This window comes from Typopeltis vanoorti, chromosome 5 (genome assembly GCF_054136105.1).
Source record: "Typopeltis vanoorti isolate ZY-2024b chromosome 5, IOZ_Tvanoo_1.0, whole genome shotgun sequence".
NCBI lineage: Eukaryota > Metazoa > Arthropoda > Arachnida > Uropygi > Thelyphonidae > Typopeltis > Typopeltis vanoorti.
Genome location: NC_143553.1, coordinates 35,366,855 through 35,384,379, shown reverse-complemented (window position 1 = coordinate 35,384,379; position 17,525 = coordinate 35,366,855). Strand labels below are relative to the sequence as shown.

The 17,525-nt window shown below is 35.2% G+C and overlaps 1 protein-coding gene across 2 annotated transcripts in view; it reads left to right on the top strand.

The window, feature by feature from the left end:
• The first annotated feature begins 8,893 nt into the window (after window positions 1–8,893).
• LOC150106314 (alanine aminotransferase 2-like) overlaps window positions 8,894–17,525 on the top strand; it is a 51,094-nt gene continuing 42,462 nt past the window's right edge. The window contains exons 1-2 of one of the 2 annotated variants that reach the window (XM_090392352.1): window positions 8,894–9,168; window positions 14,754–14,846. In XM_090392352.1, coding sequence (XP_090248478.1) covers window positions 9,052–9,168; window positions 14,754–14,846 — 210 coding nt within the window. In that variant the 5' untranslated portion in view covers window positions 8,894–9,051. Of the gene's footprint in view, window positions 9,169–14,729; window positions 14,847–17,525 lie in introns of both variants that reach the window. The other variant, XM_090392353.1, reaches the window with a different exon arrangement.

The following is a 17,525-nucleotide window of genomic DNA, read 5'->3' as shown; positions in this document are numbered from 1 at the left end:
AATAATCACTCTTACAATATTCTTTGATTTTACTATTCTAGTGTGATTTTTGATTATTTGAAAAAGTCTTCTCAATACTTAAAAGACACCAAATAATAATATGTTCCCCAAAATTTCGGTTGGTACGTGAGAAATGCAAAAGTTGCCCACCCCTGGTCTAGAGTCTAGTTTTAAACAAATCTATCATACTGCTGCGCGTTTGGGAGTTTACGGCGAAAACGCCAGCCAGTCTTACCAGCGGTGACGGTGACTAAGCCTCAGATTGTCAGAAATGCTATGTCTTTTTGACTTTTTTGTAGTGTTTTAGGTGTATCTTGAGAAGGGCGGCAAACTCAGGGACTGCCCCGGGGGGGGGAAGCTCTAGCAACGCCACTGAACCTATCTCATCATTACTGTTGGCACATCCGCTCTTTGACATTTACTCTGTAGGTGACTGAGATGTCCAGCAAGACAACATGCTGTATCACAAGTTAAGTATCACTCTGGAATAATTACAAGAATGTGATGAAAAAAAAAAAAATTGAGCATAATGATTTTACCTTAATGAATTGGCAACTTCAGTCACTGAATCTCATTGATCATTTTTGGAATGTGGTAGAATGAGATAGTAGCAACATGAACCCAGTATCAATCAGCAAATCTTATGGAACTACATGAATTTATCATGTCCACTGGGATATCTGTGGAGCATTCCCAGAATCTTGTGAAGGGAATTTCCCAGCATGTCATCAAAACTGTTCCGAAGGCTTCTGGTTGGTCTAAGACTATGTTGCACATGCAGCATAAACTGACCACAATGTGGATTATTAAACAACTTTAGTTATCTTTACTACCCATTTTTAAGAGGTTGCATATCCTGGTAATTTATACTATGTTTTTGATTAGAAATGTATACAAAGATATTAACTTATATTGAAACAAGATTTAAATATAGAAAAATGCTGACCTGGTTGGTCAAGTGTTACTATATCCGCTCTCCAGCCAATAGGCTGCAGATTCCAATCCCATCGCAGGCATAGATGTTTGTGATTATCTTTAGGTAGGAGATGAATTTCATTGCTGGATGCAACTGCAATATTTATTGAAGGCCTGAAATAGCTTTTGAAAGTTCCATGTTTGGCCTATAGAGCATGGTTTCTGAACCAGGTTAAAAATAAATTAAAAAAAATACCTATCCTCATATCCTTCTCGTCCATCCTAGGACAGGCTAAGTCGCTCCTAATGAGGGGTTACTGTTGTATTAATGCAGCTGGTTGGCCACTCTGCTGCATCCCCTATGGGTGGTATTCATGACTGTATCCGTGTGTGTTCACAGGGCCAGTTTGCCTGCTTGCGGAATGAAAAACTCCAGATAAACGGGGGGAGGGAACCCTGCTGCCCATGCCCGGCTAACTTGGCTATGGCTGAGGAAGATCCCAAAGCTCCTCATGTCGTCAACGGGAATTGAACCTAGGACACTCCTTCCCCAGGCATATGGTTGCGAAGCACATAGCCACTAGGATAACCGCACGGACAAAAAAAAAAAAAAAAAAAAATATATATATATACAGGGTGTTCGGGATAAATTTGACAGTTTCGTAAGGAAAAAGAAAATCTTCTTTGTATCTATTAAATTTAATGAATTGACAAAAAAACATTACAGGCAGAGTTAATTACAATACTATCAACAAGATTTACTCAAAATAACCACCATTAGCATCGATCACAGCTTCAATTCTGCTTCGGAACCTCGAACAAGCTGATGCTACAGTCTCCCTGGGAAGGGCCGCAAAAACTGTTTTAATTTTATCCATTAACTGGGCTTTTGTATTACTGGAAGTGCGATTGGTGTCTTTTTCAACTGCGCCCCATACAAAATAATCCATGGGGTTAAGGTCTGGGGAGTTTGGAGGCCAAACATTTGGACTGGTGAAGTCGTAGAAATTTTCAGACAACCATTTTTGACTTTTCCCAGAGGTGTGGCAAGGGGCCGAATCCTGCTGCCATACATACGGCCTACCATTGGCTACCCTTGTTATCCAGGGCTTGACTACAGTTAGCAACTCCACGAACAAAGCCCGAATTCCAATGCCAGGGTTCTTCAACACCTGTTCCTGCAGATTTGCGAGGAATTCTGCTGTACGAACGCAATCAGATCGTCTGCTAGGGATCTTTCTTCTTGCTACATCCTCGTAGTCACCATTGCAAGTCTCTAGTTCATGCCTGATTGTTTTTACTGTATTCAGGGAGCATTGGGCAGCAGTCGTAATATCCTTATTTTGATGGCGGGCACGAATCATCATGATACAAGTTATTCTCTTCCATGATTCAGGTGGGTTCCAGCTATCCATCCTTTCTGACATCTTGTATATGAATGAAGAAGGGTCCAAACTTTTAAATGAAGAGAAGTGTGTGTTAATACATGTAACTTACGGAAAAATATAATTAATTATAAATATGTCAAATTTATCCCGAACACCCTGTATATATATATATATATATATATATATATATATATATATATATATATATATATAAAAACGCAACATGTTTCGTCAAGAATGACTTCATCAGGCGATAAGAACATAGAAAGATATTAAAAGACACGAAATTAACATTGACACACTCTAAAGCTATACAATTATAAAGCCATAATATTCGACTGTAAATTACAGTTATTATGAGCTTGAACTACAGTCCGAGTTAAAGTTCTATTGTTGTACACCTGTGCGTGTGTGGAATCACGCGATCCCCAGTACCTAATAGTAGAGTTGAAAGAGTCAGCCAAATTATCTTTCTATGTTCTTATCGCCTGATGAAGTCATTCTTGACGAAACATGTTGCGTTTTTTTTTTTTTTTTTTTTTCAAATAAATGTCATTGTGTTATAATTCTCGGGTTTTAAGTCAGTTAATTTAGAAAAATGAATATATATATATATATATATATATATATAGAAAGTATTTTACCTTGGGTATAATAAATGTTAAAGATACCAGGCTATTTTTAACCTGGTTTTACTCCATTTCCCAAGTAAGCAAACAGACAAGTCAAGTTTGCGCCTGCAAGTGTTGCAAGTCTAGTTGACTCTGCACGTAGTGCAAGACCAAGGCAACTCATGGTAAAAGTAGATTAAGCTCTGATCACTATTCTTAATGTTTACCCTTAATGCAAAGCACATCTCCTGGAGGAGATGTATGATGCTTTGTATTAAAGGCGAGGGGCCACTACCGGTTTCGACCTTTATTGAGGTCTCATCAGTCGGAGCCAGGCTAGAAATACCAAGATTTTAGTAATACAGAGCTTATAAGTATTTTACCAGAACAAGTTACCATAAGGTGTTTTAACCTTATTAAATAAAGATCTCAGGAGGAGATATAAATGTGGAAAGTATTTTACCTTGGGTATAATAAGATGAGACCTCAATAAAGGTCGAAACCGATCTGGGTAGTGGCCCCTCGCCTTTAATATAGCATCAAACAGACAAACAAGTCAAGTTTGCGCCTACAAGTGTTGTAAGGGCGCAACCTTGACTTGTTTGTCTGTTTGCTTACTTGGGAAATGGAGTAAAACCAGGTTTAAAATAGCTTGGTATCTTTAACGTATTGTTTTATGAAGAATTAAATGACTAGAACCGAGATTTAAGTAAAAAGGTTTTAATATAAACACACTATTAGTTTAGGCCTGTAATAGCCTTCTTCAGGTGACATTATAAAAGAAGAAAAAACACTAAACATTGAGGGTTAAAAGACTATGAACAACATAGACAGTCTTTATACATAATTAGCATGAAAACGTTGTAGTTGTATTTGAAGCTGTTCTTTCGTTTGTTGCATTGTTGGGAGAGTGCGTGCTTGCTGCATCAAGTGAACGCCAGTACATGATTACAGCTGAATGACTATCTGGGAGGTTGTAGCTTAAGTTGTTATTTAGATGAACAGGATTGAAGATAATTTCTCTAGATTCCACAATTTTTCTCTCTACTTCGTCACTGCACCGGAAGATGTTAGTAGATTTTTCCCAGCAGACTGTGACTTTGGTTATCATCATTAGGATTAGCCGAGAAAAGGATATGACTTGATAATGCACTCGCTCGCTATCTCTTGTAAGTAATGTCTCTCGTGTGTTCTTCCATACGCATTTCGACAGATTTGTCTGTCTTCCCAAAATAAGGAATATCGCAATCACATAATATTTTATATACACTCCACTTCCAAAGATCCGTTCCTTAATTAGCCACCCAAAACTTTGTCATCATCAACTCAAATACCCTGGTGTATATAAAATATTATATGATTGCGATAATCCTTATTTTGGGTAGATAGACAAATCTGTCGAAATGCGTATGGAAGAACACACGAGAGACATTACTTACAAGAGATAGCGAGCGAGTGCATTATCAAGTCATATCCTTTTCTCGGCTAATCCGAATGATGATAACCAAAGTCACAAAGTCTGCTGGGAAAAATCTACTAACATCTTCCGTTGCAGTGACGAAGTAGAGAGAAAAATTGTGGAATCTAGAGAAATCATCTTCAATCCTGTTCATCTAAATAACAACTTAAGCTACAACCTCCCAGATAGTCATTCAGCTGTAATCATGTACTGGCGTTCACGTGATGCAGCAAGCACGCACTCTCCCAACAATGTAACAAACGAAAGAACAGCTTCAAATACAACTACAACGTTTTCATGCTAATTATGTATAAAGACTGTCTAAGTTGTTCATAGTCTTTTAACCCTCAATGTTTAGTGTTTTTTCTTCTTTTACAATGTCACCTGAAGAAGGCTGTTACAGGCCGAAACTAGTAGTGTGTTTATATTAAAACCTTTTTACTTAAATCTCGGTTCTAGTCATTTAATTCTTCATAAAACTATGTATGTTAACCGAGTCAATGATCATTCTGTCATGTATAAATAAATAAATAAATACATATATATATATATATATAATATATTTCTACATTTATATCTCCTCTTGAGATTTTTATTTAATAAGGTTAAAACACCTTATGATAACTTGTTCTGGTAAAATACTTATAAGCTCTGTATTACTAAAATCTTGATATTTCTAGCCTGGCTCCCACTGATGAGACCTCAATAAAAGTCGAAACCGGTCTGGGTAGTGGCCCCTTGCCTTTAATACAAAACATCATACATCTCCTCCAGGAGATGTGTTTTGCATTATGAGTAAATATTAAGATTAGTGATCAGAGCTTATTCTACTTTTACCATGATTATTTATATACACACACACACACACACATATATATATATATATATATATATATATATATATATATATATATAATTAATAGGTTTACTTAAAAACCTTTCATGGTGAAGGAAAATCTGATAAATATATTAAGTAAATATAAATAACTCAAGCATATACAGACAAATCGGCCCTTCAGAACACACGCAATTTACAGACAAAAATACTAGTTGTGGTGGTGGTGGGCGGTAGATGGCATTGATGGAGATGATTCGTAGTAGAGGTTCGGTGTAGTGGTTGAGACAGTTGTAAGTGTCCTCCCGCGATGAGTCTTCGGACTCCTTGGAGGTATCAGGAATAATAATAACAATAATATTGAGTGTACAACTCACACTATTTCAGAAAATAATATATAATATTAGGTGCAATGAGGTAGCAGCAATTGTGAGCTATAATCACCCCCCCCCCAAGATACCTGCTAAAATCATTAATAACCTTTGGCCAGCTATCTGTGATGGATAACAGAAAAGATTGGTTTCCCGCAATCTGTTCAAAAAGTTGGGGCTAAATATCCTCACCTTTCCCTCAAAAGGGAGAGCTAAATCCCCCCCCCCCTTCATGTGAAATAAATGGCAGTAACAAATGCAAAACTAATTTGCATGAAGAAAAGTCTACATTCTCTGTAGTGACACTAATTGATTATTATTCACTCCTTGTTCACATCGTGGTCATAATTTTCTTTTCTGGTACTATGACCTTAGAGTTAACCACTTTTAAAATTATAATCACATAAAAACTATAACGTTTTTATACAAGAGTAGCTCTTTTCTCAGAACTTTCTTGCAACTTCTAGCCAACGGCATTTAGCCACATGTGCATTGATTAGCGCTGTCATGGTCTGGAGATACATAGTTCTTCAGAAATGATGAAAATGTAAAACCATACATTTTAATCAGTGGTGACTGGAGAAAAAAACAGCAATAACAACTGGCATTCTAATGTCTTAAGCTTCCCGGTTATATCAGATTTTTTTAAGGTAGGTTTGATGATTCAAAAGAAATAATATCTCTCCAGAAAGGTCTTTGTTCCTTGATAGCTTGAACTCACTATCAGTTATGATTGAAGGATAGAGACTGGCTCCCCATCTATCTTCAAAATTTAGTTTAGGCCAATGGAAGTCTGCCTACTCCCTTTAAGAAATACAAGGTGTTTCAAGATTTTTAAAGTGTGTGCATATATATGTATTGCCTGTGAGGCTCAATAGTTGTCGTGGCCAATAACTTGGCTTCTTTGAAACTGTGTATACTTCTAGCTGGAGACTTCCATAGATCAACTGCCATCAATGATATCCTTTGGTGGAAGAAAGACCTGAGTAATCACATCTGGAATGCAAAGAAACTTTATGAGGACTTTTCAGTTGGAGGCTGGTCACATATGGGGAATGCAGGATTTTAACTCCCAGAAACAAGTTTTTAACTGAAAAAGATACAAATTGACCAGAAGAGTACATGCAATTAACAAACATAATACATTGGCCTTATCTCAGTTGCTCTGTCCATAACTCCAAATAGTCCTCTGCTGGTTTGCCTGTTTTGTGGCAGGAAAAACCCTGTCTCTTCCATATGAGACAAGTTTACTCACTTTCAACTGAAAAGGGCTGATAAATTTTCTTTACATCCCCTAGATAGGATCTGAATACATGTCTTTCCAACCAAAGGGCATCATCGAAACTGACGAATTCCTTCTGGAAAAAACATTCCTATTTCAACTGATATGCCTGCTAAATGATCCAGGAATACTAATTGTTAAATGAAGTTAATTCCCTTTTCTCACATTGTCTGGCTGTGAATAACTACTACGATGGAAACATGCTCTTGAATATGATGATGATTCATCCCAGAAACCAGATTCATGTCACAGCCTATTTTTCTTAATGACTTTTTTTATTTTATTTCGTCTTGTGGATTATGTTAAAAATTATATTAGCAGTTAAAAAATTGTTCTTGTGTGAGGCATTTAGTGAGAAACTGACAGCAAATCCCAGTATACTGAATAAGATACATTCTTTGGAAAAACATTCCACCTCCTTTTAATTAGCACACATAATTAGATGGTGTAAAAATCCATCATTTGTAAATTAGATATATACAAATAAAATGTCTGGGGGAAAAAAGAGTATTATTTAAAACTTATTTCTCTGTGCCCAGAAGAGGTGCATTCCGAATTACCGGCTTCTATGAAAAATGTGATATCAGTCTAGATAAAACTTTTAGCAAGTTTTGAGCATGTGGTTTCATCACACCCATTCAGAATAAATGCGGTTTCCGTTTTATTTTATTTATTTATTTTTTTTATGAAGCTGATGTTAGATAAATTATTTTAATATTGCAGGGGTTTTCTTTTCCAGTATCTGAGATTTTAGATGGCCACTGCAAATATGTTATGACAGCAAACAAGATATCTGATTAAATTGTGGCGGGGGGGGTATTCAGTTGCTGATGATGCAAAACTGAGATGGCTAACAGTTGATGAAAGTGATGTAAATATCCTGCAGGATGATTTAAATAAATTGGCAGTGTGGACAAAGGATAATCACTGTCAAAACATTATCCTTACAAAATACACTGAGTGGCCACTTTACCTCACCATTTAGGAAAATAGACCGTTCCTTAGACTGTTAAGTCAGTTGGCTGTAGTTTGCTATATAAATCAGATAGTCAGGCATCCGACTTTTCTGTTTTTTGTGTTTGATGCATTAGAATGGATAAAAGCCGTGACTCTGAGTGTGGAATGGACCAGAGGAGTTGTGAGTGCCCTGACAGTGAATAAGTTTAAGGGGAGATATAATGGCTATAGTGTAAGTAATAGCTAAAATGGATCTCCCACAATGTCAGACCTCCTGGAGACTCACTCACTCAATTTCCAAAAGCTAGATAGTTAAAAGGCTTTGCCTGCTCCCTATAATGGAATAAAGGTGTTAGCTGATTTTTTTTTTTTTTTTTTTTGGTAATAATAAATTCTGAACGTTTCATTTCATTGAATTTCTGTTACTGTTAAAATGTCAAGAAAGTATTCATTTCTGCTATATTATCAGCTTTTTTGATTCAATAATCTGTAAAATATAATTAATAATATAAACTATATTATATTAATATACTCATTATATATACTCTAGTAATATAATTAAATTAAAATTAACGATAATTAAGGACAATAATTACTATTAAGCATAAAATCTGTTTAACTCTTGAGGTACTAAAGGTAGAAGAAATTCTAAGCAGATACACGAATTACTGGAAGAGTCATCCATACGCTTGTTATTCAATATTGTCGCCAGATTGACTGATAGTTGCAGCAGGGATGAATAAAGTTTTACTGTCAAGAAACGTTACCTGCTACAAACAAAAGTTTAAAAACTACGGTCAAAAAGATTGTTTTACATTGTTCTCAGTTTAATATTACAACGCCGTTGTATTTTTTCAAATATCTTATACTCGAAAATGCCTTCATATTTATATTCTTTAACGTTATTAAATCAACAACCCTCTCTCTCTCTCTCTCACACACACACACACACACACACACACACACACACACACACACACACACCTCTACAGCATTCAGTCTAAATGCAAGGTAACCTTCGTTATTTTTAGACAACGATCATCCTGCTAAAGCCAGTTGCGTTTTCATCGCAAAGGTACCTCTTCGTTCCAGTCTTCCGTATAAAGCGAGACAAACTGTCTCTCTCTCTCTCTCTCTCTCTGTCTTTCAGTTATATAAGAGTGGCAGTTAAGGCCGCTGGCTGTAGCATTTTTGGTGTATATTTTCTTGATAGTGTCTTGTTAAAGATCATTAATGGCTACCTCGGCTGTAACAGCTGATAACGTTAATCAGAATCTGAAGAACATGGAATTTCCATGGCCTAGTCCTGTTGTCTCCAGGGGGAACGATTTGGAAGTGGAAATAAAAATGGTGGGTGGATGTTTTCAGTGTGTGTGTGTGTGTGTGTGTGTGTGTGTGTGTGTGTGAGAGAGAGAGAGAGAGAGAGAAAGAGAGAGAGGGAGGGAGGGAGAGAGAGCGTGCGCGCACGTGTGTGTGTTTATATGACGTTCTTAACCTGTATATATAAGTGTAGATACACAGGAAAGTACATGATTTTTACATTTGAAATTACCACACTCCTGATCACAATTCATACGGCTAAGCAAAAGTCCTCAATTGTTATTTTTTCATAATTTGACTCCCGAATGAAGGTTCTTTGGAACAAGCGGGGAATGATAACACATATATTTATTTAACGTCATCATCTTCATTAAAATAATAATAATAATAATAATAATAATAATAATGTCCTATCATCAGCTTTCTTCCAAAATATCTGTGCTTTATGAAGTCTCTGATATTGTCAGCTCTTATAATTTGATATTCTTTTATATCTTCTCCTTCTTATCTGTTCAATCTTCTTCATTCATAACTGCATCAACCCACTTATCTGTCTTTTCATGTATTTTTTCCCTTCGAACACACGCTTGCGAATCTTTCGTCTTTTTATTAATCAATGAAATGAAGTTTGATTTGTTTTTAAGAACATGCCATCTGTTAATTTTGTTTAAGTGACCATACCATCTTAGACTAGCTCTGCTTATACATTCTCAAAATATTTATAATGACAATCGCATTTAATATGATTTTGCTACTGATGACATCAGTTCACTTTTCTAATTTTCTTCAGAATACTAGCGAAAGTAGTATTATGTATTCCACTTCTTCCCTGTGAAAGGCAAATATCAGAAATATGAGTGAACTTTTCAATTAAATAAATTTTCATAGAAACAATGCAAATCTTTACGAACAAAGATTTACTATGCTTCTATATAAGTCTTTGTTCCTTCCTTCCTATTCAGATTAATTGGTCCTGCATTTTAGCATACTAATATGTCCTGTAAAGGTGTTATATATTTACGTTTTCATAAAAAAGTGCAAATGTGGCAATGCTGATCCCTAAAACATTTCACTTCGTATGTGTATAATACAAGAAGCCTAAGATGACATTGTGTTTGTTAATTTTATTTTAATCTGAAATCACATATAGAAAATTGGAACAGGAAATGAGTACAAATGGACTATTCTTGTAAAATTGCGTAAAGCAGTAGAGTGAGAAATAACTTCGATGAATGCATGAAAGTTCCATAATAATAATAATAATAATAATAATAAAGCGACAAATTAGCTTCAAAGATCCAGATTCCAGTGCAGCAGAGACCCGTGAACGTTCATTTGATCGTTATAAGATTTAATTTAGGATTTCAAACTACCTGTTTTTTTCTTCTTCTTCTTCTTCTTTTTTTTTTTTAGAGCTTTTATAGAGGAGTGGGGTTCAAATTCTATCCAGTTACTAAAGAGCATTTACAGGCTTTTTAACTTATGGTAGCATCCAATCTCGCACGGATTTTAGCAAGTTTTTCAATCTCATACACGCGACGTCTCTTCGCAAAATAACCGACCAAAAGAACACACACAATATTTAACAGATGGCATGTTCTTAAAAACAAATCAAACTTCATTTCATTGATTAATACACTAAATTCTGTACTATTTGAAAGCGAATTAATGTTATATATATTTATTGAAATGTCGTATATGTCGGCATATAAGATGAGGCCTAAATTTTAGGCTAATTTTAGGTTTTAAGCTTATGTCGGTTGTATAAGACGACCCCCCCCCCATTTCTTCTTTCTTCTATTAATGTAACGTTAGATATTGTTGTTATATCTGTTATTTTTATATCTATGCGTATCCATTATTTTTCTGCATAGCACAGATGTAGTATTTATGCGAGAATTACCCTAATTAAAAGTGATTAGCCCAAATTTTAATTAATTCTTAATTTTGCATTTTTTTTTTAATTTTAGGATTATTAAAATTGTTATCGTTTAAAATCATGGAACTAGCAACAAAACGAAGAAAGTATGAAGCTCGATTTAAAATAAGGGTAATTGAAATGGCAAAGCAAACTAATAACTGTGCTGCTGCAAGAAAGTTTGACATAACCGAGAAGATGGTAAGAGAATGGAGGAAGAAAGAAGATATTGTAAAAAAAAAATTGCCAAAGAAAAAAAATGTGCGATGCGAACGGCGATCACCCGATGGCCACAACTGGAAAATCACGTTGCAGAATGGGTATTCGAACAAAGGCAGAATGGTTATCTTGTTACAAGAAATATGATTAGAGCATATGCACTAAAATGGTCAAGATTGAATCCGGATGAAAGTATAGAATTTCAAGCTACTTCAGGATGGTGTAATCGTTTTGTTATTATTATTATTATTATTCCTGACACCTCCAAGGAGTCCGAAGACTCATCTCGGGAGGACACCTACAACTGTCTCAACCACTACACCGAACCTCTACTACGAATCGTCTCCATCAACGCCATCTACAGCCCACCTCCACCACCACCACAACTGGTATTCTATGTCTGTAAATTGCGTGTGTTCTGAAGGGCCGATTTGTCTGTATGGCGGGATGAAAAACCCGAGTTTCTGGGAGGAAAAAAACCCCTGCTACCTCCGTATGAGATCGGCTAACTCACCTTCGATTGAAAATCCTCCAGATAAAGATTCCTCCCGTCGCAACGAGAATCGAACTTAGGCCTATTCCAATCGAAGGGCGCAAATTATGAACAGATAAAATCTGGTAATATGATTAAAAAACGAAAATTGCTCAAAAACTACAAGCAGATCTTGACCACAAACTTACCAGTTTCCATATTATTATTATTATTATTATTATTATTATTTATTATTGTTCATAATATTATTCATTGAGACAAGAACATAAATTTCTATTGTCAAATATTGGAAATATGGATGAAACTCCTATGAGTTTGATATGATAAGCAATGAAACAGTGGAGTCTAAAGGTGGTAAGAGTGTGCTAGTTCGAAGTACAAGTCATGAAAAAACAAGATTTACGGTTGTGTTGTCATGTTTGGCTGATGGAACCAAATTAAAACCAATGATCATTATCAAACGTAAAACTAAATCTAAGATAAAATTTCCTTCAGGTGTTTTTGTACATTTTCAAGAAAAAGGATGGATGGACGAAACTGGTGTGAAATTATAGATAAGTAATGTGTGGAACACACGACCAGGTATAATGAAGAAACAGTTTATCAGTGTGGGATATGTTTCGTAGTCATTTAACTGAGAATACTAAAAGCCTTCTAGAAAAAAAAAAAAAAAAGGGAAAAAATGCTGTTATACCAGGTGGTTTAACTTCTATATTACAACCACTAGACGGCTGCTTGAACAAACCATTTAAAGATCACATGCTAGAAGAGTGGAATAATTGGATGTTGACTGGTGAAAAATCATTTACAAACGGTGGGTCTATGCGCGCTGCATCACTTGATATGTTGTGCAATTTTGCGATCAAAGAATGGAATAAAGTAAAAGTAGAGATTGTAATAAAATCATTTAAAAAGTGTGGTATCTCTAATCTTATGGATGGTAAGGAAGATGATCTGTTGTGCGACACTGATGACGAAAACGAAATCAATCACCGGACTCGAACTTGGATCCATATGACGATCATTTAAACAGTGGAACAATGAATCTGAAAAACTATTTTCAACAGATTATAAAGAAAATCAACATAAAAATAATTATTATTTGTTTTTTAAGACTTACATCTATTGTAATATTTTAAATAAATTTATGTAACAAAATATTAATCTGATTTGTTTATGAACACTACCTATTTTCTTATATAACAATATATTGTAACTACCTAAATGTTCATCCAAGAAATTAAGCTTCCCTTTTTATACTCGCCGTATAAGATGACCCATGATTTCAAGGGGTTTTCTGTAGTATTTAAGCGTCGTCTTATACGCCGACATATACGGTAAATGCGAGGAACTGAGTGTGAAATGTGATGCAGTGTAGTGAATTAGTCAAGAGTAAACTCTTGACCTTAAGTGGTAGTGAATCAGTCAAGAGCAATCTATGTACTAATTTTAGTGTCAATCTTAATTTTACTAAATGGAAATCATCGACCTTTTGTCACGATGTCAATAAAATTAATATTTACTTATTTTCATATCAAATTTTATTTATTATTGAGATTGTGTGATTATTATAAACAGGTTACTATTCGAACATAAATTCAGCTAAAAAAAGCACTATAGCAATATACCATGCAAAAAACAAGTGGGCAAATAGGACCTAAGTCTTCTAAATATTAATATCATACAACGGCATCATCGCCTACAATTAAGTATAGTAGCATCAACTCCACTCCCTCCTCAAATAAGCTTAACGTGAGCTTCGAGAACTCTTGAACCTCAGTAAGTGATTTTAGACTGAAATAATCAAGTCGCCCACAACCCAATTCGGAAGAGTGGGCCTTGAAAATGTATGTATGTATGTATAATCAAGACGCTCACTATAAGGTAAACTCTAATATCTAACGGAATGGAGAAATACGAACACTTTTTATCCCTTAATTTAAAGCACTTATTTGTATTTTAATTAAACTATTCCGGCCTTTTTTTTTAAATGTTTCTTCTACCCAGAAAAGTTTATTTTGTAAACCCATAACGCATTCGTACCTTAGGTAGCTAAGGATTTCTTTTTGTTCATTTTCTACCAGGTCCGTAAAGTCTCCTTTGGAAACCAAATGCCGAACTCTTTCAAGCCATTTCAAGGCTTCCAGTAAGCAGGGAGTAGCCTCACAAGCGATGAAGTTCATCTTCCGCCTAAAGACAATCACAAACACCCATGCCTACAACGGGATTCGAATCTGCAGCTTGTTGGTTGGGGTTTAAATTCGGGTTTAAATCTTGCTGTGGGTATTAATGTTTGTGATCGTCTTTAAGTGGTAGTGAACTTCATCGCCCAGTGTGAAACTCCTCCCTCAAGTTATTAGAGGTCTTCATCTTCATGCGGCTTGAAAAGGGTCCATGTTTGATCTGCATGGAGGTTTAATGATAATAGTATTATTTGGATGAACGTTATTTATTGTAAATGAACAAAAAACAGAACTTTATTTCGGAATCAGACTCCCTTTCTGACCTCCTTCTTTCTATACTGTCTTCCATTTCAACTTTCCTATTCAGTTCCCTTGCTAAAGCCAGCTATTTTCTTCAAGTAACCACAATTCAGCGCCAGAACCTACAAAAGGAAGCTACCTTTTCAATCTCTCTTTCATCTAAAATATAAAAATATGGTTATCTTGGCTGCTCTGAAAAAACAGACCTTGATAGTCCAAAATTAACTGACTTAAGAAAGTCTAAGAGATTAACGTATTTACTACATAATAATTATTTTAGTTCGAAAAAAAAAATCGAGAATTTAATTTCGTAATCGAAAATTTCACGTTAGGAATAGAATCGAACTTCATTAGAATTTGACAGAATCCGAACGCATGAAATACTATGCCCTGTTATTTATTTATTTCATTTGGTTCTGTATGTTATAAAATATTATAGTTTAAGTAAGCTAATCGCCTTGCAACTTTTGAATTTCAGACCAACTTCAACTTTTCTTGTTAGGGTAAGAAGACATTTCCGTTTCCAGATGTGATACATGCTCATGCTGGTGATCCCCAGGGGATGGGTCAAAAGCCAATTACCTTCTTTCAGCAAGTAAGAGTAATTAAATGCTATTAATATCTCTAATTTGTAGTATCCATATATGAAGGCATGTTATAACAATGTTATATATATATATATATATATATATATATATATATATATATATATATATATATATATATATATATAACATTTAAACACCGAGAAAAAAAAAATACAAGCGATTTAATAAGGTTTCACTAGTAGTTTCATCGGAAATTCCGACTTCGTCAGGTGAATACAGTACCATGGAGAAAACAAAATCTTAAAAATATATTGTACTTTAGACCAGGGATCGGTAACCTTTTCTGACTCGCGGGCCACATTCAGCTTTTATTTTTAATAATCGGGCCGCAAATGTTTAATTAAGAGAAAATAGTGAGTGAAAAAAATACTTAAGTTATCAATTTTTATTATGTCAATCTTAAAAAAACCAGAGATTATTATTTTTATTGCTATTTAGCCTATTTTTGTTTAGAGGAGTAACATGGGAATTTTCCCAGAAATAATACCTACCTTTAGAAACACAGAAATATTTAGAGTACCAGATATGAAACAAGCATAAAAATGAAACTCAATGAAAAATTATTATCTCGTAAAAACAGTTATATAGTTTATGCATCACAATATTTGTGTCTCCCTGCTTAATGTGATTGTTTTCCCTTAGCCAAATTATCTATATCCACTTCATAACTTGAGGTGCAAATTCGAATCGAAGCATGCAAATGTTCATCAGTCAGTCGAGAAGCAAATTTGTTTTTTTCTAAAACTCATGGCAGAAAATGCTTGTTCGCAAATGTATGTGCTTCCAAATGCGACTATCATGTTCTTTGTGAAACTGATTATTCCTTCAAATTTTTTTGTAAGCATCGATAAAAGTTTTGATATTTTCTAACGAAAATGCGTTCTTTAATGTTTCATTGTGTTGTAATTCCAAAACTTCCATCTGTAGTTCGTTTGGTACGTCATCAATATCGACATTAAAAGGGTTCAAAAATAATCGCATTTCGATGCTATTTTTATGAAAATCCACAAATCTTGTTGAAAATTCCGTTTTGTAAATCTTCAATAATACCAACAAAAGTTTCCTTTTGTGTTTGCCATACAACTGTAGATGCAGATTTGCAACATTCATAATGATGTAGATTTTCTTCCATCATATATGTTTCTTCAACAGACACAGTTGGCGACTGCAAAACTGTGCCAAAATCTCGGTTGTCGTCGGATGAAGTCGCCTTTGTTATCCCCACTTATGATGACTCACACGGTTGACTCGCGCCAAGTTGCACGGAGATATCACAAAGTATAGGCATAAAAATTATTTTTAATTTATTATTCATATTATAAAATGCATTATTTAAATAATTCAACATACGGGCCACATGCCATGTAAGTATGGTAAACCTTTTTTTTGGGTCGCATGCCGGTCGCCGGTTGCCGACCCCTGCTTTAGACAAAACAGACTTTAGAACTAGTAGTTGTGTTTGAAATTGAGTCCGAGCGTTAGTTCTGGGGTAAAGCACTGTGCATGTGAATGATATTATGAGTGCACCAAAACTGGATTACAGCGCTATGTGAATCGGGCAGGCTGTAACTGAGGTTGCTGTTTAGATGGGCAGGGTCGAGAACTATTTCTTTGGATTCCAAGATACGTCTTTCTAATTCATCAGAGCATTTATGGATGTTTGAAGTTGAGTTCAGTCTACTTAATGTTGTCGTCCTTCAACATTGGTATTGGTCGAGAATAAAACGTGGCTGGATAGGGCACTAGCACGGACTCTGTTATAAGAAATGCCACGTTGGTGTTCTTCTAGGCAGAGAGAGAGATGGACTTTTCTGACCATAATATGGTTTGCCGCAACTGCAAATGATTTTGTATACTCCTGGGAACTGAAGAAGGTTGTGTTTTACTTTACGATGACTGAGGTAAGATCGGAGTTTCGGAAAGGTGGAGAAATATGTTTTAACATTAAATTTCTTCAGGATTTTCGCCAGTTTAGGAGAAAGAGAACTTATATACGGTAAGGAGATGTAGGCTGGTTGATTACGATTTTTAGGAGAGTAACCGTTATTTAAGAAAGTCCTTTTGAGGTAACTAAGTTCTTGTTGAAGTTCCTCTTCTTCTGACAACAAGGATCTCGCCCGATGAGCTAGTGTGGAAATAATTCCTAATTTCTGAGGGTGTACTTTATATTTCGAATAGGATTGTTCACTGAGGGTACTACTTGTTGGGGAAAGGGTGTTGGTCATTGTGCCAGAATATTTGTTTAGTTGTATTTGAACTAAATATATTTGGTTAATATATAATATATTAAATAAATATAATGTACTTGTTGCATGTTCGTTTCCGAAGGTGTTAGCTGGGCTAACACAGCTAACATGACCCTAAGCCCCCTGTTATTTAATCATTAAAGAGAGATTGTGTGTAACATTTCAGTACACTGTAGTTGCAAGTCAGCAAAGAACATACTACCATTCAAATTCTGTTCCAACTTTGGGAACATGGTCAGCACCACACAATGGCTCTTTGTATGATAAATACAAATAAACTTCAAGCTATGGAAATCGTAACCAAAACTGAATCTGGGTCTTATTTTCGTTGGGATCTCCTATAAAACAAAAGTAATCACAACTATCATGCTGTTTAGGAGAAGAAAATTTGTGATACTCTGTGTGCGACGGCAAACATAG